The sequence below is a fragment of the Nicotiana tabacum genome, chromosome 12 (assembly GCF_000715075.1).
Source record: "Nicotiana tabacum cultivar K326 chromosome 12, ASM71507v2, whole genome shotgun sequence".
NCBI classification, from domain to species: Eukaryota; Viridiplantae; Streptophyta; class Magnoliopsida; order Solanales; family Solanaceae; genus Nicotiana; species Nicotiana tabacum.
Window position 1 is genome coordinate 36,032,778 of NC_134091.1, and position 24,111 is coordinate 36,056,888.

At 33.9% G+C, this 24,111-nt stretch overlaps 2 protein-coding genes across 2 annotated transcripts; one reads left to right on the top strand and one right to left on the bottom strand.

Moving 5' to 3' along the window:
- The first annotated feature begins 13,877 nt into the window (after window positions 1-13,877).
- LOC107784347 (14-3-3 protein 7) lies at window positions 13,878-17,798 on the top strand. The gene is given in 9 exon segments (NM_001325377.1): window positions 13,878-13,968; window positions 15,300-15,520; window positions 15,522-15,535; window positions 15,538-15,606; window positions 15,838-15,925; window positions 16,077-16,186; window positions 16,540-16,685; window positions 17,030-17,064; window positions 17,495-17,798. Coding segments are annotated over 9 exon segments (756 nt in total). The 5' UTR covers window positions 13,878-13,901; the 3' UTR covers window positions 17,501-17,798.
- LOC107784346 (uncharacterized) lies at window positions 17,699-22,784 on the bottom strand. Its single transcript, XM_016605473.2, has 4 exons — window positions 22,020-22,784; window positions 18,244-18,336; window positions 18,074-18,165; window positions 17,699-17,975 (listed from the first exon to the last, which is right to left on the bottom strand). The coding sequence occupies exons 1-4, from the start codon at window positions 22,644-22,646 to the stop codon at window positions 17,834-17,836; spliced, it is 954 nt and encodes a 317-aa protein (XP_016460959.1). The 5' UTR covers window positions 22,647-22,784; the 3' UTR covers window positions 17,699-17,833.
- Between the last annotated feature and the right edge of the window lie 1,327 nt (window positions 22,785-24,111).

The following is a 24,111-nucleotide window of genomic DNA, read 5'->3' on the forward strand; positions in this document are numbered from 1 at the left end:
CTCTTCCTCTCTTTCTCTCTATATCTCTTAGCTTGTTTTTCCTTGTTCGATATTATTATTTTGAGTTATATTTATAACAAATGCCAATTATTAGAGTTCAAAATGCGATTACATCTTTTAGAGATACATTCCAAAGAATACAGGAGAAGTGTGCACATAGTTTAACATAATCTAGTACTAAATACGTATGTCATTCATTAACTTACTTTGATTAGGACATATACGAATCTTTTAGAATAAAAGAATTCACATACGTCCTAATCAAAGTTAGCAAGTAAGGACGTATACGGATTTCAAAGAACATTTTATTATAATTCGGAATCAGTTATATAAGGTAGAAGTTTAACATTCCAACAACGTAAAGAGATAATCAACATATATCTTATAGTACTGTATTAGAAGTTAATTCATTATAGTAATAGAATTGTGGCGTGGCTAACCATCGAATTGTATGGTGTGAGAAAAAAGAACTTTTTTAAATCACCATGGTGTTAGAGTATATTTTTGGTAAATCTATTTTTCATTTGGCTTTCACCACCCTATTACAAAATATTTTTACGTGCTTGACCAAAAGCGTACAAGGAAAAAACACTGCAAACTTTAAATCAATAAGGAAGAATTTAAATTTAAAACAGTTTAAACGTTTAGACGTAACGATTCATGTAATTCAACACTTCCTTTAATTTCCCTTTTTGCACCAGATTACTAAAAGAAGACGAGATAAAAGAGGTAAGCTGAAATATGTAAATGATATGATGAATGAACTAAAATAATTTTAGGATAAAAATTTAATATCATTTTATCCCTTGTTTGGTTATTATTCCCGGTATAAGTTATTTCAAGATTAAAAATAGTACCGGGATAACTTATACCTGCCAGAGAGTGGAATAGTAATCCTAGGATAAATTATCCCATGATAAAACAGTAAAATTAACAATCACATGATTAATACAACATTCCAAACATTCAATAAGAATAATCTCAGAATAACTAATCACAGTATAACTAATTCCAATATAAATAATCGCACCATAACATAACTTTAAACCAAACGACCCCTAGTCCAGAGAGATCAAAAACTTAATTGAAGAAGAAGAGAAGTTAGACTTTGACAAAAGAGGCAAAAGACTTTTCGGTGGCACAAAACATACTATGACTGCCCCCACACCCCGTGCTTTGATTAATTATCTTTGAGAGAAATGGTCAAGGTCATGACTCATGATTGATTGCTAGTTGGGACCATGATTGCTCAATTCAATCAAGTTGTTGCGATCAACTTGATTTCTTTTTTCTATTTTTAGTGCCTAATCCCAACATGGTAGATCTAGACTAGACGTAGGGACGGCGAGTTGGTGAAGCCGCTAAATACAATCTTTAGGCCCAGAATTTTAGGGACCCCAATTGTTTTTCCAATTCTACTGGATGTTTGGTATTTGATTCGGGACCTTGACTAATTCGAATTTATAAAGTTTATTAAAGTAAAAATTGTTTCTTAAAAAGAATTTTTTTCATGTTAAGAATCAAACTGAATACCTCTTATCAAGGAAAGAAAGATGCTATCCATCCCACTAACCTCTTCCGGTGAGGCCATAATTTTTTTTAGAAAATATTAAGTATTTTAAAGTAGAAAAGTAAAATATTTTATATAAAGAAAATATTACAATTATCATTAGAAAATGAGCAATACACTTTTAAACCCCATTTTTAATTTGTTTTTTTTTTTTTTTAGCTTTTTCTCAGGTTTCCATCATTGCAACAAGTACACTAAAATATCAAAATATTATTTTGATACAACGTTATCAACTTCTTGAATGGGTTCTATTATTTTTTTTAGTGACAAAGTAAGGAGTTACAAATATTAGTTAAGCTATTAACTCTGCTAGGTGTTGGGTTTTTTAAGCTTTAATGTAGCTTAAAAGAGGGTGAATGGGAAATAGAGAGAAATTGAAAATATTTGAGTTTCCCTCCTTGACAAAGGGATATTGTCCCATATTGAAAGAGGAAAAGATTTTGATGGGTATATATACAATTGCACTTCTTCTAGCTCTTAAAGAGTTAAGAAGAATGCAAGCCTCGCACCGTCGTCGTCGCTCGCTCGCTCAGCTCGGCTTCGGTCAAATAATTAATTGATTAATTTTTTGGACCAAAATTATTTGTTAATAGTAAATATTAACAGAATTGTTATTAAATATCCGATTTTTTGTAAACGGAATATTAATATTAAATCCAAAACGTAATAGTATATGCACTTTGCTTTTTGTAAAAGACATTTACAAAACAGTTTGCACCTCTTCAGAAGAACAGTTTGCACCTCTTCAAATCTGAAGAGTTGAAGAACAGTTTGCACCTCTTCAGATTTGAAGAAACAGTTGGCACCTCTTCAGATTGAGCTCAACATTGGCTATAAATATCAGTCCATTCTCTCAGATTTTTCATACGAATTTCTGACTTCTCCTCCTTTCTTTTGCATTATTTTAACTACAAACAAAGCATCAGTAAGTGTGATTTACTACCGATCTTTGTGTTCGCTGAAACATTAGTGATTTACTACCCGTATAACAAGAAAATATATACCCGTATAACAAGAAATGTGAGTCGATTGGTGAAGGATCTAAACGACCTTGGGAAGAAATAAAAGAAAGTATATTTAATGAGGAGGATCCAAGACGTATTAAACGTTAAAGAACGTCTACTTCATTTGGACCAGATTTTGTGACTTTCTTATTGGAAAATGAGCCTCGAACATTTAAAGAAGCTATGCTTTCTTCGGAATCATTGTTTTGGAAAGAGGCAGTCAATAGTGAAATAGAATCCATATTGAATAACCACACATGGGAATTGGTTGATCTTACTCCTGGAAATAAACATTTGGGTTCTAAATGGATTTTTAAGAGAAAAATGAAAGATGATGGCACTATTGATAAATATAAGGCAAGACTTGTAGTCAAAGGGTATAGACAGCGAGAAGGTCTTGATTATTTTGATACATACTCTCCGGTTACAAGAATTACTTCTATACAAATGTTAGTGGCATTAGCTGCAGTTTATGGCCTTGAAATTCATCAAATGGACGTTAAGGCAGCCTTCTTAAATGGAGACTTGGAGGAAGAAATCTACATGGAACAACCTGAAGTGTTTGTGGTTCCTGGTAAAGAAAAGAAGGTATGTAGACTTGTTAAGTCTCTTTACGGACTAAAACAAGCACCCAAACAATGGCATGCGAAATTTGACCAAACAATATTGTCAAATGGTTTTAAGATAAATGAATGTGATAAATGTGTGTACATTAAAAATGTTCCAAATCACATAGTCATTATTTGCTTATATGTGGATGATATGCTGATAATGAGTAATGACATTGCCAACATAAATGCGACTAAGCGTATGCTAACTAGCAAGTTTGATATGAAGGACTTGGGAGTTGCTGATTTAATTCTGGGGATTAAGATCAATAAGACTTCTCAAGGTCTGGCATTGTCACAATCTCATTGTCACAATCTCATTATATTAAGACAGTACTTGGAAAATTCAAGCACTTAGGGTTTAAAGTTGCAAAGACTCCAATTGACGTGAATCTTGCATTAGCAAAGAACAAAGGCCAAAGCATATCACAATTGGATTATGCTCGTGTGTTGGGATGTTTAATGTATATCATGAATTGTACACGACCAGATATAGCTTGTGCTATAAGCAAATTGAGTCGATACACGAGCAATCTAGGTCAATTTCATTGGATGGCGATGAAACGAGTTTTAGGATATTTAGAACATACCCAGGACTTTGCTTTGCACTACAGTAAATATCCTGCGGTGATTGAGGGATATTGTGATGCAAATTAGATCACCGGTTCAACTGATTCTATGTCCACAAGTGGATATGTATTCACTATTGGTGGAGGAGCGGTATCTTGGAAGTCGTCCAAGCAAACTTGTATTGCCCGCTATACAATGGAAGCTGAATTCATAGCCTTAGATAAAGCCCGTGAAGAAGCTGAATGGCTCCGGAATTTTTTAGAAGACATTCCATTTTGGCCCAAACCGTTGGCACCAATATGCATACATTGTGATAGTCAAGCTGCAATTGTAAGGGATGAGAGCGTGATGTATAACGGCAAATCTCGTCATATACGACGAAGACATAAAACCGTTAGGCAATTACTCTCTAGAGGAATTATCACGATTGACTATGTAAAGTCAAGCGATAATGTATCGGATCCACTTACAAAAGGCCTAACTAGAGAGGTAGTTGAGAAATCATCGAGGGGAATGGGACTATAGCCGAGAACAAGCCATTGTGGCGGTAACTCTACCTAGAAGACTAGAGATCCCAAGATCTAGGTTCAAGGAGATCAAACAAAGTCATTAATAACGGTTCAACATTGTCAACTAAAAATTTGGTCCATTCTCGTGATGAGATAATGTTCAGTACCAAGGATAAAGCATTAAGGCTTTTTAATGATTTCTAAATTTGATACGGGGTATATCAAATAGTGTATCTACGGGATGACACGTTTAGGAATCACCTATGTAAGTGTGAAGTATTAGCCGCTTCAAGGAGAATTTTGTAAGGCCAATTCTCTACACACTTATTAAACCAGGCGGTGTCCATGGCTGAAATGAATACAACAATGAGAGACAAAGACGGTTAAGGGTTGGTTGTGTGACTTATGGTTGTCTATGTATACACCAAAGTTCGACGGTTCAAAGATATCAAATCTACCAATTAACCGAGTATATCCGACATAAGTTCACTACGGAAAGTTCAAAGGGAAACCTACTTATCCTGATACAATTAATCCTTGCTTGCGAATCACATAGTTTTTCATGCATATTTCCGTGATATAGTCATTCCCCATTCATGTGGGGGATTGTTGGATTTTTTAAGCTTAAATATAGCTTAAAAGAGGGTGAATGGGAAATGGAGGGAAATTAAAATATTTGAGTTTTTCTCCTTGACAAAGGGATATTGTCCCATATTGGAAGAGGAAAAAATTTTGATGGGTATATATACAATTGCACTTTTTCTAGCTCTTAAAGAGTTAAGAAGAAGACAAGCCTCGCGCCGTCGTCGTCGCTCGCTCGCTCGGCTCGGCTTCGGTCAAATGATTGATTGATTAATTTTTTGGACCAAATTTATTTGTTAATATTAAATATTAACAGAATTGTTATTAAATATCCCGATTTTTGTAAACGGAATATTAATATTAAATTCAAACGTAATAGTATATGCCCTTCGCTTTTTGTAAAAGACATTTACAAAATAATTTGCACCTCTTCAGAGGAACAGTTTACACCTCTTCAAATCTGAAGAGTTGAAGAACAGTTTGCACCTCTTCAGATTTGAAGAAACAGTTGGCACCTCTTCGGATTTGAAGAGTTGCATCTCTTCAGATTGAGCTCAACATTGGCTATAAATACCAGTCCATTTTCTCAGATTTTCCATACAAATTTCTGACTTCTCCTCCTTTCTTCTGCATTATTTTAACTACAAACAAAGCATTAGTAAGTGTGATTTGCTACTGATCTTTATGTTCGCTGAAACATTGGTGTTTGAAGTATCGCTACACCAATGTGTAATTCGTTCTATCCTGGGAGGAAATAATCCACAACTTTGGGTACTAGGAGGGGATTAAATTCCTTAAGGAAACACTGTGAATTCAGTGAGCTCAGATTAAATTTTATTTCTTTTATATTTATATTATTTTATCTTCTCCATAATTATTTTACAAATATAACTAAATAACACTAGCTATTGTCGGAAGACAGAACACGATGACTAATCATGGCAGTAATCTTTGGTCTAAGGGTGAAGACACACACCCCCTAGAGATTTTTATTCTCAAAAAACTAGAAAAATTTACTTCAAATAAAAATATATAAGAATTTTAAAAAAATGAGGTCTCCCATTAAAGTTTAGCTTTAAGCCACCAAATTTATTGAGCCGTCCGTGACAATACGTAACGAGCTTGACAAAATTAACTGCGTTTAGTTCGAACTATATATGTTTGCATGAGAAAAAAAAGTTGGCACCTATATAAAAAGTAGAATTCATCTGACTTAAATTCTCGTATTCGTCGATTGATTCAAAGCAAAAACGATTTAGAAAGAAAAAGTGTTTTGTCTAGTCAAAAGAACAAGTTCGTCTTAGGGGCTTATGATTAACTTGGATGAAATACTAAACAGTGCACAAATGAAAGTAACTATATAAAGAGAGAAAAAAATATGCGGATTTTGTGAAAGCGGTCGTTGTAATTTTGGATAATAACTGCTGAAATCAAAAAATTGGTTGAGACAACTATGCGATGATGTGACCTATACAAGGCTATACAAACTTTTTTTTGGAAGTGGTGTCAATTGACATGGAGAATTATACTATGTAACTAGATAATTATTTATTCATGTATATATATACTATATATTAAATTTTCCGGAATTTTTTCAATTATTTATTTCTTTATATTTTAATTTTCTTTTATGAAAATTTTCACTCCGCCATTTAACAATCAATACATCAACAAACAGAGGGGCCGATGTACCTAAGAATTGGGCGCTCGGTGCAGCCCTTGAAGATTAAATCAAAAGTGCAATGGAGTATTAAGGATTACGTGGAATAAGGAATAATAATCTCGAGATTAGTACAAAATTATTTATTCTACATTTGGTTGAATTTTTTAATTTGAATTTAGTAATCCCGAGATTAAATAATCCTATAATTGGGTATTATCATTACTAGACAACTGTCAAAAACCGTTCAAGAAAATCGACCAAAATCGATCGCAAACATAGAAAAACTGACCGATTTTCGACCGATTTTAATTCGTCGAAAAAACAGTGGTCGCTAACGTGTGACGACCGAAGACGGTCGCAATTTTCGACCAAAGTCGGTCGGTTAATTCAACCAAAGTTTGACCACTTTATCTAAAAATATTTGTTGGAAAAATAAATATACACACCGAAATCGGTTGGTAATATGTAAATTATTTTTTATTTATTTTTTAAAATAGCGACTGATTTCGGTTGGAAATATAATTATTTGATAATTTTACATTTTTTTTTTAAGTTTTAACATACTGACCGAAATTAGTTGGAATCATTAAAAAATATACTAAAAAGGTTATTTCCGACCGATGTCGGTCGGAAATTTTAAATTTATGCAGACTGCGCATTGAAACTATCGACCGAAGTCGATCGGAAATTATAAATTTCTGGGCTTTTAATATGAGCATTCGGGCCAAAATTAGTGGAAAATTTATCGTTTTTTTTGGGTAAAAACCTGGCAGAATATGGTTATTTTTCTGCCACACCACCTATCAATTACAACCAATAATCATCCTATAATGGCAGCATTACATTGCTGTCATTCAATCACAATTAACCAACAACAACAATAATTAACCAACGCCTACTACAACAACAATGCTAATAACAACAATAATTAAACAACGCCAACCACAACAACGACGTCAACCACAACAACAACAATACAAATGATCAATAACAAAATAATATAAACAAAAGCATACCAACAATACAATTATCATTCAAAACTATTCCAACTAAATATTCACAAGTTCAAGATTTTGTTTAGCAATACACACCATTCAAGGAGTGTTTTGTACAATATCATCTCCATCTCCACTAATAGAAGTTTCATCGTTAGCAAGAAGATTGGTCAACTAACCTTGAAGGACATTAAATTGCTGGTCCCTCTTTTCTAGCTGACCTCGAAGGCTATCAAATTGTTTATCTCTATTTTCTTCTCTAGCCTTTGCCTCTTCAAGCTCTGTTGACAGCTTTGCGATCTTTTTCTCCATAGCCGAGGGAGTCGACCTATCAAGTGCCTCGTCGGGGGCGAAAGTCCCTATACCTTGCAATCTAGTCCCGTAGCACCGAATTGATCTCTCTAGAAGGCCGTATGCTATCCCCTTTTTAGGACCACGGATAACATCCAACCAAATCTTATGTGCTTCTTCGTCTGAAATGGAAGATGGGTCGCCTTGCTCATTCGGTGGCAATCTCTGACTGTACTCCTCCATAATAGTCTATTAGCGGCCCTTTATTTAGGAGATAGAAAATTATTAACTATATAATATTATAAACATTAATTTTAAGTTATAGTAGTTATGAAACTTACATATGTAGTCTTCGCCTGGTCCTCGACCCATCTACTTGGATCTGTCAGTGCCTTCTTCTTCCGGATATGAGTCTCCATGAAGAACTCATCGGTAGTCAGCTTTCTCCCATATTGTTTTCTACAAATATAATAAAATATGTTAACTAAATTAAAATAACTATAGTTCAATAAAATTAAATTTAAATACTTTAAGGAACTACCAGTAGTCTCCTCGCAGTCCCCATGCTCCTTGTACCCACACAGTGCAACGAGTCACCCTTCTAAGCTGATTGGGCCTTCTTTCCCAGACCACTCATCTTCTCGAAATCCTCAGTGGCCCATTGCCTCATACGATCCTCCCATAAATACGGTAGAGCCCATGAAGGCTTCTTATTTTTCTTTCGAGCAGAACAGAAGGAATCGGATAGTCTCTTACGACATTTGAACTCAAAATTTATAAGAATGACACTGTTATGCCGGTCCTCCCATGCACACTTAGTCTGCAAATGAAGTGTGTAAATTTATATGAAAATATTATTAATATAATGCTTAAACAGATAAGAATTGTATTAAAATCTTAAATTGGTTGAAAATTTGCTTCACGAGCTCCGGTGAAAAATCACTCCAAGTCACATAGGGTGCATCATACAATCGACCAAGAGCTTCAGTGATTATCTTTGTAGTATGATGACTAGGTATGAACCTGCAACATAACAATTATATTAAATAAACAAGACTACCTATTATAATTCAGCAAAAATAAAAAAGTAATAAATAAATTTTACACATTGCCTCAGGTTTGATGATCATCCTTTGATAACGATCATACCACATTGTATCTGGATCATCATCCTCCAGTGTATCTGAAGCATGCGTAAGAGGGGAGGCATTTGGCTCAGCTCTACTATCCCAAAGGCAAAGTCTAAAAATACTAGGAGACGAACTCCGTGGAGAGGGAGACGGGGTCGCTGATGAAGATGGATGCAATCTAGATCTCTGTTGCGATCCAGACCACTGTTGCGATCCAGACCACTACTGCGATCCGGGTGGTTGTAATCTAGATGGATGCGATCCAGCTGGTGGTGAAGCAAATAGAGCAGATGACGGGCATATCACCACATGGCCCTGTGACTGCTGATCCAGTGTAGCCATGTAACTATATGTAGGATTATGTAGAGGAAACAGGTATAGTCCTTGGTACATTCTGTGCGACCCAAGGTGACGTAATGAATATGAGACTTGTTAATCATGATTTAAATGATTTTAAAATCATAATATGGCTATATATTATATTTGGATAGAAAATATGAAGTTTGAGAAAAATCGGATTAAAGTTGCGGAAACACCGACTAAGGATTTACCATGTAATAAAGCTTTTTGAGAAATAGATTTAGTGTGCTATATAAGGTCTTTTTGGTATATATTATATATCAAATTGAAGGTCTTGGAATTTAGTTTCCAACGTACTTAACCGTTCATTCATATGATACCCGGATAAAAAGTTATAAGCGTTTGAAGAAGGGCCAATCAAAGGGTGCCAAGTATCACCTTTATGACTTTTAAAACAATTGGGATATTTGCATCCCATCTCATCTCTTTCTCTAATTTTTCAGAGATCTCACCCAAATAACACCCCTAACTTTACTCTTAAGCTTTCTATAAGAGCTTCAAACAATATTATCATCCCGGGCACGGAATCAAGAAGCAATAACATTAAAATGATCCCTACGATGTAAGTATCGCTATATCGTCTCTCTATTTCTTTGTGGTTTCTGTTTTGGAAGGTACTTCATAGCTAAGAAAACGTGTACTTTATGTATTTAAGTGTTTAAATATCAAGGAAGGTTGATAAATTCATTTTCTAATAGTTAGAACTCACGGGACGGTGATCGGAAGCCGTGAGTTCGAGTTATTTGACTTGTAGTGGATTGTTTTGTGGGATGTTTCGTGTTGCCTTTGGGCTGTATATTTTTCTACTATTTAATGGAGTTTTGGAGGATAAATGGTGTGTAGAAACACCACATAATGACTGAATGGTGGGCTGGTCGTTCATCGTTACATTATTTTAAGTTGTTTGACACTACTTTGGTTGTCGTTTTACGTATGTAGTGATTAGGGTGTGTGAGCTGTTTTGTGGTATATTATGATGGAGATAAGGTTGGAAAATGATACTCACATATTGTTATTGTCGTGTTCTTATTGTTGTTGGTATATGGTATTGGAGGAGGGCCTAGTTACAGGGGAGATGCTGCCCAAATTTACGTAAACGAACTACTAGTTTAAGTTGCGGACTTAGCCTTTACTCAGCACTGATTTTGAATCTCCTAATGATGTGGTAAATTGAATTTAGTTGTTTGAAGAATTTTTTGGAATGTATTAAGGACTCAACGGAGTTAAGGTATGTTAAGGCTATCCCTTCTTTCTTTTTGGTATGATCCAAATAATACAAACGAAACGAGCAAAATACGCAACTTTCATAAATGACTCTATTCATAGAAATACTAGAGATGTCTATATTATTGATTCCCAATGTAAACTATTATTATATCCTCTGTTCATGGGTCTCAGAAAAATACGCATTTGATAAAGTTTGTCCGAAAGGCATATTGATTTTATGATATTCGAGAAATCTTATTAACGTATTTCTTATGCATTTCATGCATTTATACATGTACATTGACCCATGACCAGAAGGTGTTATATACGCGTATATTATATGTATATGGGATATGGGAAAATGTTAAGGCGTTATATACGCATCACTACCTGATCAGCTGGTATACGTTGATGATTTTGCCCACAATGGCCGAGATGATATGTTGGGATGCCCTCAGAGGATTGATGATATTATGTACACATATATCTATGCATGAGGTAAGGCATTTATATGCACATGCATGACATTATAAATTTTCATGATTCACAAAGCTATTCAGAATTTCAGGTTGAGTTCTTTACTCCATGTTTCTTTCATATCTTTTAAATACTATTGTCATGCCTTACATACTCGGTACTTTATTTGTACTGACGTCCCTTTTGCCTGGAGACGCTGCGTTTCATGCCCGCAGGTCCCGATAGATAGGTTGAGAGTTCTCCTAGTAAGCTATCAGCTTAGCAGAAGGTGTTTGTGCACTCCACTTGATGCGGAGTTTCCTATTTGGTCAGTATGATTTGAATATGTATTGTCTGGTATGGCGGGGCTCTGTCCTGACCTTTATGATATTTATGTACTCTTAGAGGCTTGTAGACACATGTCATGTATAGGGATACTGGTATGGCCTTATAGGCCAGTACGTAATATGTATAAGTCGGTATATCAAGTTGGGTCACCCTATAATGAGTATTTCCTCATGTTTTATTCTACTTCTCTCACGACAGCCTCTCCGACTCAATTACCTATGATAGTATGATACGAAAGATACGTTATATTGATACTCGGTTGAGTAAGGTGTCGGGTGCCCATGGTGGCCCATCGGTTTGGGTCGTGACAGCCCTGTGGTGGAGAATGGTAAGAATATTGTTAGGAGGGCGAATGGTAGGTAGTCTAATGAGTAGATGGATGTGTTGGAAAAGATGTGTGCCTAGAATATTGTTGTCGGCCATCAATAGTGGAGGGATGAAAGTGTGGAGTGGAAGAAAGTGAGGGTGTAGCACTATCCTCATGATCAATATGCCTTTTATCCTTCCTAGACCTACCTTGACCCATATCGGTCATCTGCATAAATTAAAGAAAATGTTAGAATTGAGAATATAAATCTGTATAAGCTGAGAGCTCTTGAAAAAACTAACATGCTAGTTGTCTTTGAAATATCCTTCCTCGTCTGAAAATTCTTCTCTTCACTTATTTCATTTTCATCAGGTGATTCTTCGTCCTTATTTTCTATGGTTATTATTTCCTCCATATCAACTTATTATAATATGCGTTGAGGATGCTCCAAGTCATTTTCTAACTGATCGTCCACCATTTGGTTAACACTTGAGGTATCGTTTTGGTAAGCAACATCTAGCATATTCTCAACTTTCACCCTACCAACAGGCTTAGTTTTGATTACAACCAACCAATCAGACTTATCCCTCCGCAATGGATATAGAGCATAATACACTTGCCTAATATTTTCTCATTTTCTTAAATTATCCTGATTCGTCTGAATGGAATGACTATTGATAGAGGGCATGACATGGAATTTTAGTTTTTTTTTTTCCTGTGATCTTATTGTTTATATAATTATTATATGGAACTTTAAAGGTGGACTTGCCAGTGCTTACTAATCATGCAAGCCACGTTCGAGAAGTATAAACTTCTTTGGTTACATGCACAAATAGTGTAAATAATATTGCACAATTAAATTATTTAAAATATAATTATACGTAATTTTCACATGCATGTATATATACTCTCTATTTAAATTTAGATGACAAACTTTCTTTATTATAGCATGTTTGGCCAAGCTGCAAAAATAAACTTATTTTGATAAGTGATTTTTTTCAAAAGTACTTTTAGTGAGAATCAATTTGTGTTTGACTAATTAATTTTAAAAGCACTTCTGAGCAACAATTAGTGTTTGACCAAGCTTTTAAAAACTGTTTCTAAGTATATTTTTCAAAAAAATGCTTTTATAGAGAAACTACTTTTTCTGCTTCTCCAAAACTGCTTCTGCTTTTCCTCAAAAGCGTTTTTTTTTTCTTCCAAAAGCTTGCCAAACACAATTAACTTTGAAAAATATATACTTTTTTTGAAAAAAATAGTGCTTCTAAGATTAGAGAAACTTGACCAAATAGGCTATTAATTTGTTCAAAAAAAAAAAATATTTCTACAATTGAAAATAATTTAACTTTAAACTCTTTATTTTATCCATTTTATCCTTAATGAAAAACTTTTATAACCACACAAATGTCATGACCCCACAAAATTTTTACCGCTTAAGCTTTTAAGACCACAAGTTTCAAAAGTCTTTTTTTCTTCTTAAACTCTGTGCCGAATCAAACTATATCATTTAAATTGAAACGGAGGGAGTAATTGTTAATAAATAGTAGCAAGTAAGTTATTATAACAAGTTAAATCGTTTTAATAATATAAAGTTTTTTAATTTATATAACATAATTTGTTTTTTTATGGAGAAAGTTCTTAAAAAAAATTGCCTCAAAATTATACTCCTTCCGTATCAATTTATGTGATTTATTTGATTGGGTATGAAATTTAAGATTTTTTTTTGTTTTTATAAACTTATGTGGTAAAATGAGATATATATATTTTGTGTGATTATAATAAAAATAAATTGTTTCCAAATAAAATTTTTGGCACGGAGAAAGAAGAAAATATAAAGGAGAGTATTATAATGTCCGACAATGTTGAAAGCAGTTACTGTAAAATCTTAGTCAATTCGACACCCATGTGACCGACAGCTTCCTGTTAAGCGTTATCCTCTGCAGGCTGCATCCAACGGCTGACATTTTCTCTAACCTCGAAATCCACGGTCCAGATTTCACCGCCGGCGATGGGCGGAATCCAAGGCAGATTTAACAGCCCATTGTTCCCTCTATAAACCAGTATCAGTACATCCCCCTTGAAAGCAGTTACCAAATGCCGCATATATGAAAATAAAAAATAAAAAATAAAAAATAAAAAATAAAAAATAGGAGCTTTACTTTAATCATTTTCTTGCTAAACAAAACTAAAAAGAAAAAGAAAAAGAAAAAGAAAAAGGAAAAAGAGTATAAGAAAGGTAAAAGTTTCATATATAGAATCATATAATTCAAAGAAAATACCCAAATAGAGAGAGAGCGGAGAAATGGACAAGGAAAGAGAGAAACAGGTTTACTTGGCTAGGCTGGCTGAACAAGCTGAGAGATATGATGGTATTCATTTTAATTACTTTAATTTGTTTGATTTTTTTAATACTGATGTACTGATGTAGTTGTGTGTTTGTTTGCGTATGTGAGTAGATGTTTAGTGTCAGTTCTCTGCTTTTGATTTGATGTTTGAGGGTGAAAATTGAAATCTTTTTGGTTGCAAAATCTTGAGAGAAATACTGGGTGTTCTCTAGTTTTTTGTCTTTTGAGTTTCTTAAAGTTGTCAATTTTTTTGTTCATTTGCTTCACTTCTCTCATTTTTGTGCGTCTGAGGAGGGTTTCATTAATCTTTACTTGCAAAATCTTGAGAGAAATACTGGTTTTTTATGTCTCTGGATTTTGTACTTTTGACTTTTCCTAAAGTTGTGAACTTTTTTGTTCAATTTGCTTTCTTCTCACTCTTTACGCGCTTTTAACACGAGGTTGTTGATTGTGGTGCTGATTTCTGCCCTTTAATTTGTAATGTATAATCGAGTATCTTTTCTTTTTAATTCCTATTTTTTTTTTTAAAATTTATCATTTTCTTTAACAAATTAGACTGGAAATGGCCTTAAATAGTTCTTGACGTTCTATTATAGATGGGGTTTTATACTTCATGAAGACTGAATTAAGAAGGTTTAAATTTCTACCAGAATTGTTGTCTCTGAGCGTACTGGTTACTTCTTAAGATTAATTAAGAGAGCTTTTACCTAGGTATGGCGAACATGAAAACTATTGGTGAAAGATTTGGCTTTTATTTGAGATGAATACTAAAATGTAAAATCTATGAGTGCAGATGTCAACTAAAATGAATCTGGGAATGAAGTTTGTCTATTTAATTTGTTTTCTAGTTTTTTTAATTTTATACATAGTAAGGTATGTTTTGTGTGTAGCTATAGGTGGACTGTACCATCAAAGCCTTTTGAATCCATATTTCGACCCAAGAAAAAAAAAGCTAAGTACTTGCATTACACTTTCACCACATCTTGTGAAGGATATACGGCAACGTAACAGAAATCAAAGTTTTAAGGTACCTGATGTCAATGTTGAAATGTGAAAGCCTTTCTGATTATGGTCTAGGATAACATATAGTGCCGAGGCCAGAGGGAATGTAGAGTCATTTGAGCATTAAAGGTAGAGTTTTGGCTTGATCATGTTGGTCTAAGTCTATCTTACAAAATCTTTCTTATAGAGGAGAACGAGGTGGGGAGAAAGTGCTATTATCCTTAGAGGCCAAGAGTGCGAAAGAGAGCAGACTTGAAGCTTTTCATGCTAATCTCATGCCATCTGTTATTTACTATTTGATTTCTTCAAAATTCTGATATTCATGCTTCTGTGCACTCTGCCTTTTGTACCAGAAATGGTAGAAGCAATGAAGACGGTTGCTAAGATGGATGTCGAACTGACTGTTGAGGAGAGGAATTTGGTGTCAGTTGGGTATAAGAATGTTATTGGAGCAAGAAGGGCTTCATGGCGGATATTGTCTTCAATTGAACAAAAGGAGGAGAGTAAGGGTCATGACCAGAATGTTAAGAGAATAAAGACTTACCAACAGAGGGTTGAAGATGAGCTTACAAAAATATGCATTGACATTTTGTCCGTGATAGATGAGCACGTTGTTCCTTCGTCCACTACTGGAGAATCTACTGTCTTCTACTATAAGATGTGAGTTGCTGATTTTTTCACTTGCTTTCTTTTCTTATATTTCCTTCCCCTTTTATTGTCTTTTCTTTTGTCTTTGCGTGGCTCGTTGATGTTTGTGATGGAGTTGAATACATATTTGCTTCCATGTGACCACTTTTTAATTTATTTAAGTTAATTGTCTTTCTTTCGCTTTTATCCCCGAAAAATTGATTGCTGAACTTACAAGTTTAAATCCTTTTACTTCACCTCTAGGAAGGGAGACTACTATCGCTATTTAGCAGAGTTCAAATCAGGGGATGATCGTAAAGAGGCAGCTGATCAGTCACTTAAAGCTTATGAGGTTTCTTTTGTTCCATGCTATCAGATTTGACTCAATCTTCTTCTATGTCTATCTGCAGCATTTGTTTCCTTGTTGTGATTGCAAATAATTTTTATATTTTATTTGGTTGTTTGTCTTGTTCTTAATTAAGCTTATTGTTCTATTTTTGTAGGCTGCTACTGCCACAGCTAGCGCAGATCTTGCTCCTACTCACCCAATTAGACTTGGACTTGCATTGAACTTCTCAGTCTTCTACTATGAGATTCTAAATTCACCTGAGAGGTTAGACAACCTTCTGAACAGAAAAGCTATAGATGTTATGAACAGAGAGAAGCTGTTAACTTACTGTTCCGCCTTCATTTATATCCCCTTGCTCCTCATTCCTCGTCTCATAATGAAGCTAGCTTGGAGATAGTAACTGGCAAGTTTTTGAAAATGGTTTTCTCATTAATTTTTGACATTGTGAATCAGTAACCTTTTTGATGATATTGAGCTGTAGCCTTTTCGAATAAAAGTATAGTGTAAATCTACCTCAGTAAGGCGATTTAACTAGTAATTTGATTTCATTGTGTATGCTTCTCACATCTTGTTTCATTTCCCTCTTTTATCTTCTAAAAATATCCACCTCATACCAGGGCATGTCACTTGGCCAAGCAAGCATTTGACGAAGCTATTGCCGAGCTTGATAGCCTTAGTGAAGAATCCTACAAGGACAGTACCCTTATCATGCAGCTCCTAAGGGATAATCTCACTTTGTGGACCTCAGACCTTGAAGAGGGAGGTATGTCTAATGCGATGCTTCATTTGTTTCTAAGTTAATTCCCTTCATTATGGTTCGATGATGATTATGCTCTAGATTTAAATGCTTGTTGCATTTGGAAAATAGGGGAGAACCTGTCGCCTTGGCAGTTAAAACTATCATCTCTTATGCTACCTATTAATTTCTAGAATGCAATATATTGATTCGACTTAAAGGGATATATGATGGCGGAATAAACAAAATGAGTGCTTCTTTTGCAACAAATACGATTTACTGACTCATCCTTTTCCAGAACAAATTAAACATAAAGATGTAAAAGATTTACCTGATATGAAAAAGATGTTGACCTGTGATTATTTTGACAGGTGAACATTCTAAGGGTGATGAGCGTCAAGGGGAGGTATGATTTCTAACAGTTAACTTAATATCTCTCTTAAGCTTTTCCATGTGGAGATGATTACTAGTTGTGTGCTAACTTATGGGTCATGGGCGTAACTCTAAGTAGTAGAATTCTCAGGTGAGTGAGGTTCCGAGGTCAAAATGCTGAAGCGTGGCTTCTTAATTGTGCTGTACAATTGTGTACCTTCTGGCTGTAATTTTGCATAGGCTTTCAGGCATGAAGCATAAGACAGAACCAACTGACCAATTCATTAGTCTGGATTCTGGAAATATGTAGATTCAGAGTGTCTTTAACAATGTGATCTTTATGAAAGTATTTTACAATTTTTTCTATGCTATGCTAAAATATTCCACATACGATTAAGGTAGTGTGTACAGTTGAAGCCTGCCATGTCACATTAATACACCCTTTTTTTGGTATGTCTTTGCAGAACTAGCTGAAGTTTTAAAGGAGAGAAATCTTTGTGAAGCTGGCTCCTTGTGGAAAGTCTGTTTTTCATTTAATGTTTCAGGGATTCATGCCTATTGGCTTGTATCTACATAAACATTACCAGAGTGCTTGAAAACCTTTTTTATTCTTATATTTTAAATTATTAAGTCAACTTTTTTATGGATGGTTTTTTACACCGTGAATATCAAAAGTTAAAAATTTTCATAGGATGGTGGCTCTCAATGAGAGCTACAAGAATTACATACCAAAAATTGAGATAATACATTATGGCTTTTCACCAGTAATAGAAAAATTTCCCCAAATTACAGGCAGCAGTGAATCATGTTTGGTGTTGAGAAGGAATTTTTGTGGAACCCAAGAGAAAGGATTTCAAAGGCTTATGAAATTTTCTGGGTTTCTCATAAAGGAAAGCATGACCTGCATTCTTGATCACCACCAGCTCAGCATTCTCACCTAAATTCCTGCCACCAATAATTTTTACATCTCAGTCACAACCCCAACGAAACATATTATAATATAATATGTCGATAAACGATTATGTAAATAAATTTCAACTAACCCAGACCCAGTAGGGGAAATGAACCTTTTCAATCTGTGACCTAGTTCTAAAGGAAATATTTTGTCTTGATCTCCCCACACTATTAACGTCGGCTGGAAAAAATATAGCAATGTTAATTAATGTATTAGGGGTTCTGAGACCATTATTGAAGACAAATAAAAGGGAAATACCTGAGTTATCTTAGGTAGATCGGAAAGCTTCCTGTCTTTCGCAATTGCAAGAAGCAGTTCTTTCTTCTCCTTTACATAATCTGTAAACATTTCCTGCTCATGACACCAAAATTATCATTCACCATTTCTCTACAAGATGAGGCAGAAGAAGAAACGAAGAAAAGTGCTTTCCAAATTTTGGTTTTTGTATACTCCTTCCGTTCAGGGGCGGCCCAACCCTAAAGCAAGTGCCCCAAATATTTAAAGGCCCCAAAATTACTAATATTGTTTTATATATAGTAGTATATTATTTATATAATTATCTTTTATTATTGATAAATTTATTTCTTTATTGTCATATTAATTTTTAATAACTCGATTTCTTCCTCTAATTAATATAACTAAAATAGTTTTCTGTCAATCTTATTTTATTTTTTTTACTTAATTATATTTCTCTATTCATTAGTTGGTCACGTAACTATATCTAATAATCTAACTTATTATTTATTTTCCTAACATAAATTATACTCTCTCCGTCCCAATTTGTATGAAAGTATTTGACTGGATATGGATTTTATGAAATAAAGGAAGGCTTTTGAAACTTGTAATTTTAAATAAATCATAAAAGTTTTTGGGCTAGAAATCATCTCATTAATGGTAAAAAGAAAAATCTAAAGTTGAATTGTTACCAAATATAGAAAGGGACTTACTAAAAAAAAGGAGTCACTTATATTTTCTGGGTTCTCCCATTTCAGTTGTGATGCAATTAACGTTAAATTCATTTAATTTTCTGTATTTATAAAATTAAGTTCTCATTTTTTTTAATTCCACATCCTCACTTGTCTAATTTTTTTTAAAAATATATATATATATATATATATATATATATATATATATATTAAGGCCTCTTATTAAGATTTTGCTTTAGGCCTCCGATGAGGTTGGGCCGCCCCTGCTTAGGAGTTAGGGTCGGTTGGTTGGTCGTCCGTTCCAAAAAGAATGACCCCTTTCTAAATTTGGAAACAATTTACTTTAAACTTCCAATTCTACCCTTAATGAGAAGCTTTTCTAACAACACAAATATTCTGGACCCCCTTTTGACTTGTTTAGGACCACAAATTTCAAAAGTCTTCATTTTTTCTTAAACTCCGTGTCCAGTCAAACAAGTTTATATAAATTGGAACGGGGGGAGTACGTGTTAGGGGAGGGAATGTTGTACTACTCCCTCTTGTCACAAATATTAGCCTTTTTTGCCAAATTGAATTTGTTTTGATAAATTTAAAGTTTTCATTACTTCTTTTCAAAGTTAACCCTTATTGTTTCAATTAGTAGAATTTTAATTAACAGAGGTAATTAACGGAGAGATATCATGTTATTTATACAAATACTATATGATTAAGGATATTAAGTATCTTTTTATGGATCTCACATAAACTTTAAAAGATAAATAATATGGATCGAAGAACACATTATTTGTATGAAATTTATGAATTGTTAGTATTATATAACTAACCTACATTAATTTCATTTTCGAGGTTATAGAGGTTATTTCTCATTCCTTTTTACACATATAGAGGATGTCAAAGTCTTGACCTCATTTGATTTCCGTGTCTCATAAAGTAAGACATTCCTTATGACAAAGAAGATCATGTCCATTTATTTAGTTTTATTTTTGTAAATATAAATGGATTCAAGCAATGATCTAATCAAAATTGGTTTAGGTAAGCAACACATGAAACGTTGCACTGGCCATTGGGGGCATCGAGTCGGCCAAGCGCTGCATAGCAATTTGGCAATGGTAGTCTTTTTTTTTAAAATTTTCAAGCAATGGTAAGCTAGGATTCGATAAAAATTTATTCGCATATAATGTTACACTAAATTATATTAATATATCATGATTAAGTCATAAATTAAGATAAAAATATATATCAATTAACTACTATAACCTAGTAATAAGAGTGTATAAAATATGTGTAGTATTTATTGAATTAATGTAAACGCGTACAGAGTAGTTTATTTTCTACCATCGGATCTAATAACAACAACCCAGTATAATCCCACTAGTGGGGTCTGGGGAGGGTAGTATGTACACAGACCTTACCCCTACCCTGGGGTAGAAAGGCTGTTTCCGATAGACCCTCGACTTCCTCCCTCAAAGAACTCCCCACCTTGCTCTTGGGGTGACTCGAACTTACAACCTTTTAGTTGAAAGTGGAGGGTGCTCACCACCAGAGCAACCCTTGTCAAGTGGATTAAAGATAATAATTAAGTGGAGATTTGGCATTTTGTACAAGTGGTTGATTCACTTTATTTTGGTCGAGGTAAATGCAAGAAGAATCTAGGGCTTTTTCCTTTATCTACCACTAAATTCAATCCAAACCAACCATTAAACCACTCGTTTGGAGTTTTATATTAAATAAATTATAATAGGTACGATCCTAAATCGTCTGTCATATTCAATTTCTTTCACGTTCAACTAATTAATTTTCAAATGGGGCCGGAGTAGTTTGTCATTTAAGAATTGATATTTTGAGATTTTACAAATATTAAAAGTGATTAAGATCCTTATGTGGTTTATCTTAAGGAAAAGAAGTTATTTATTCGATACTTTTATTCCACGCTAGCATAACATGTGTTTTTATTCATGTTGCAAATTCCGAACGTGGAACAACAATTGATTCTGTGAGGTATTATAATTTCTTTTTAGTTTGTTTTAGACATGTAAATATCTGAAAATAAAACACACTCTAAAGAGGTTTATTTTTTTCTATTCAAATTTTAAAGAGTTATATGAGCCGTTTGGACATAAGAAAATTTTTCTTTTTTTCAATTTTTTTTTTGAAAATAATATTTGGTTATCAAAATCTTACAGTTTTTCCAATCTCACTTGAAAATGCATTTTCAAATTTGAAAAACTAATGAAAATGGGAAGGTTGCTTGGAGAGAAGTTCATCTTCAATTCAAATTTTAGTGAAATTTCAAATTTGATTTTTTTTTTTTTTTTAATTCAGGTCCAAACGCATACTAAATCTTTTCCTTGTTTCTTATTCTAAGTTGTCGTCTATTATAAATTTAAAATTCTTTTATTTTGAAAGATCAAAAAAATACCGAAACATTAAATTGGTAGACCTGCATCTTCAACTGCCCGTGAGAACGCATTCAATGTCTTTGCTTCAACTGTATATAGTTGAATTAAATAAAAATTATCTCCCTCTCTTTAATCTTTTGTACTAGCATTGATTGGAATACAAGAATTCTATATGTTTTTAAAATAAAATTGATGTATTTAAAAACTATAAAAAATATTAGACGTCACTATAATTAATAATTTAAAATATTTTAACCACACATTAAATTGGAAAGCAATACTTAAAAGAAAAATCTCTTTTTTCCCCATGGTAACAGTGTTAAATAAGTAGAATAGAAAGTTTATTTATACTGAGTCCACCTGAGTTTCAGCTAAAAATCCTTGATCAAGTGGCAGTGTTACACCACATCATTTTTAAAATTAATTAGTTAATTCATCAAACTAAAAGTAAAATGATAAAATAGTTGACTGTTTTCTGATAAAAAAAATTAACTTATGCTCCATATAATCATTGCAAAATAAAATTTTATATTTACTGTGATTTAACTTGTTATAGCATATTGTCAATTTTATTTTCAGATTAATTAACTAATAAGTGTAATTGTTTTTTTACTAAGTCGATATGTAAAAGTAAACGCGTCTGAAAATTAAGGTGCCTAATCATGAGACAAAGATGTAAGAAGAAATAATTGAAAAATAAGACACTTACATCAATGAAGTCAGTAAGCAAGCAAGAAGGCAAAACTTTCGCCGGAGCTTTAACGAACGTGTAACCCATCAACTCTCTCATTTGCTCCGCCGTCTGCGGCAGCAGAATGTTGGCCGCGTCCTCCACACTGTTTACCGCAAACAACCCTTCTTGTAAATCCTTCTCCTCCAAACAAACTCCGGCACAGCAAATCACCACTTTCTCCACACAATCCTTAAACTGCGCCGCCATATTATACGCCACGAAACCACCGTAGCTCAGCCCAACAACGCTCATCTTCACCACCGAGTTCGCCTCCATCACGCGCTTCACGCACTCAGCTTGAAATGACTCGGACCGGTCGGGTCGGGTCGTGTAGGAGTCTCCGAAGAATACTAAGTCGGGGACGTAGACGTTAAAGTGCCGTGAGAGGATTCGTACCGTTTCGCTCCATTGCCACATGGAGGTGGCTCCGAACCCATGGATCAGGACCAAGTCGGGTCGGGTTGATTTTCTTGTTTTGGGTACCCAACAGTGCATGATTGTGCCATCTTTGAGGTCAGTAACAGTAGATCGGAGACCACGACTGCTGAAACTGGATTTGAGGCATCTGTTCTTTGTAGCCGTTAAGCTAAAACACTTGGGCATCACTGATATAGGATTTCAGAACATGCACAGTATGTGTGTGTATTTTATGGGTGTCGGGAAATTTGTGAAGGAAAGGTTAATTATGGAAAATTGTACTTAGAAAGGGAGAAAGTGGAAAGTGGAAAGTGCAATAAGAATTCTCCATATTTATAGATTATTTGCAGACTGTAGACGTCAAGGGTCAAAGAAAATATTTAAATAATGAATAAGGAAATGTCCATTGCTGTTGGCTCCTCCCCACGTCTTAACCATGAATATTATATTTTGGGAAAACAAGAAGAAAAGCTTAGCTTTATACTGTATATTTCCATTTTTACCAAATCGTACTTCTCTTGTTTTCAGCGGTTGAACTCGTAGCTGCCCTTTTTTCTTATTATGTAGTAGGAGAATTGAGAATGGAAAGGAGCTAGGACAGTAAAAAATGAATCCACACTAATTATTCTGTTATAAATTTCCACCCATATCATTAAACTATATCCTTTTGTAGTAATATTCTTTATTTCAGCTCTAGATTCTTGAGATGAGGTTTTACCCCATGCTAGAAAATGGATTTGAATTGTGAACTCCATTTCAAGTTAGATCACCAGTTTTTTCTTGAATTTAAAGTTGTGTACAGAAGTATATAAATTTTTACACCTTTATCTACAATAGGTATCTATTCATAACAAGTCTAAACTTATAACCTAAACAAAGAATAATAACCTGTTATAGTCGGCTAAATTAGACGGACAATAAAATTATTTGACATTATTAGTTTATGTAACTTGAACAAAAATAAATAAATCCTTTTTCCTTAGATAAAACTGTGGAGGCCGGAGTTTAGACAGCTTTTCGTAACGTTTCTAAATAAGTAGTCTAGATATCTTTCCGGAGAAATAATTTGATAGGTAGTTGTCATCTTAAGAATCTTCTTTTTTTCCCCTCAAATTTCTTTCATTGCTTTAAGTGTTGTATTATTTTAAAAAAATAATCGAAAAGCTATTACTAGAGTACTTACTATCTAAATAAGCACCATGCAAAGTGGTTTGAGTATACCATGTGATATATACTTAAATATTAAAAAAGGGAAGGAATCTAGATCCGAAAATGTTAATACTTCTTTGTTGGATATTCTTAAGACCATTAATCATGTGATAATCAATGTCTTGGGAAAAATAGGATGAGCTTTTCAAAGATAAAAATAAGTTTGACCAAAGCTATCCAATTGACGTCGAAATGATTATAAACCTGAGAAATGTAACCTCAGTCGGGCATAAATAAATTAAAATGTATTTTACATGTTTAAAATTTTGGATTATTATATATTAAACGTTTTTGAGCTAATTTGCCTTTCCAAAAGCATGAGAATAAAGGCGTTTAGCATCCGAAACTTCTTAACGACTGGACAAGCCAGTAAAATGATAAAGGACAAAAAGAAAAGAGGAAGAATTAGAGCATCATATACTCGACCTTTTAATGTGGAAAT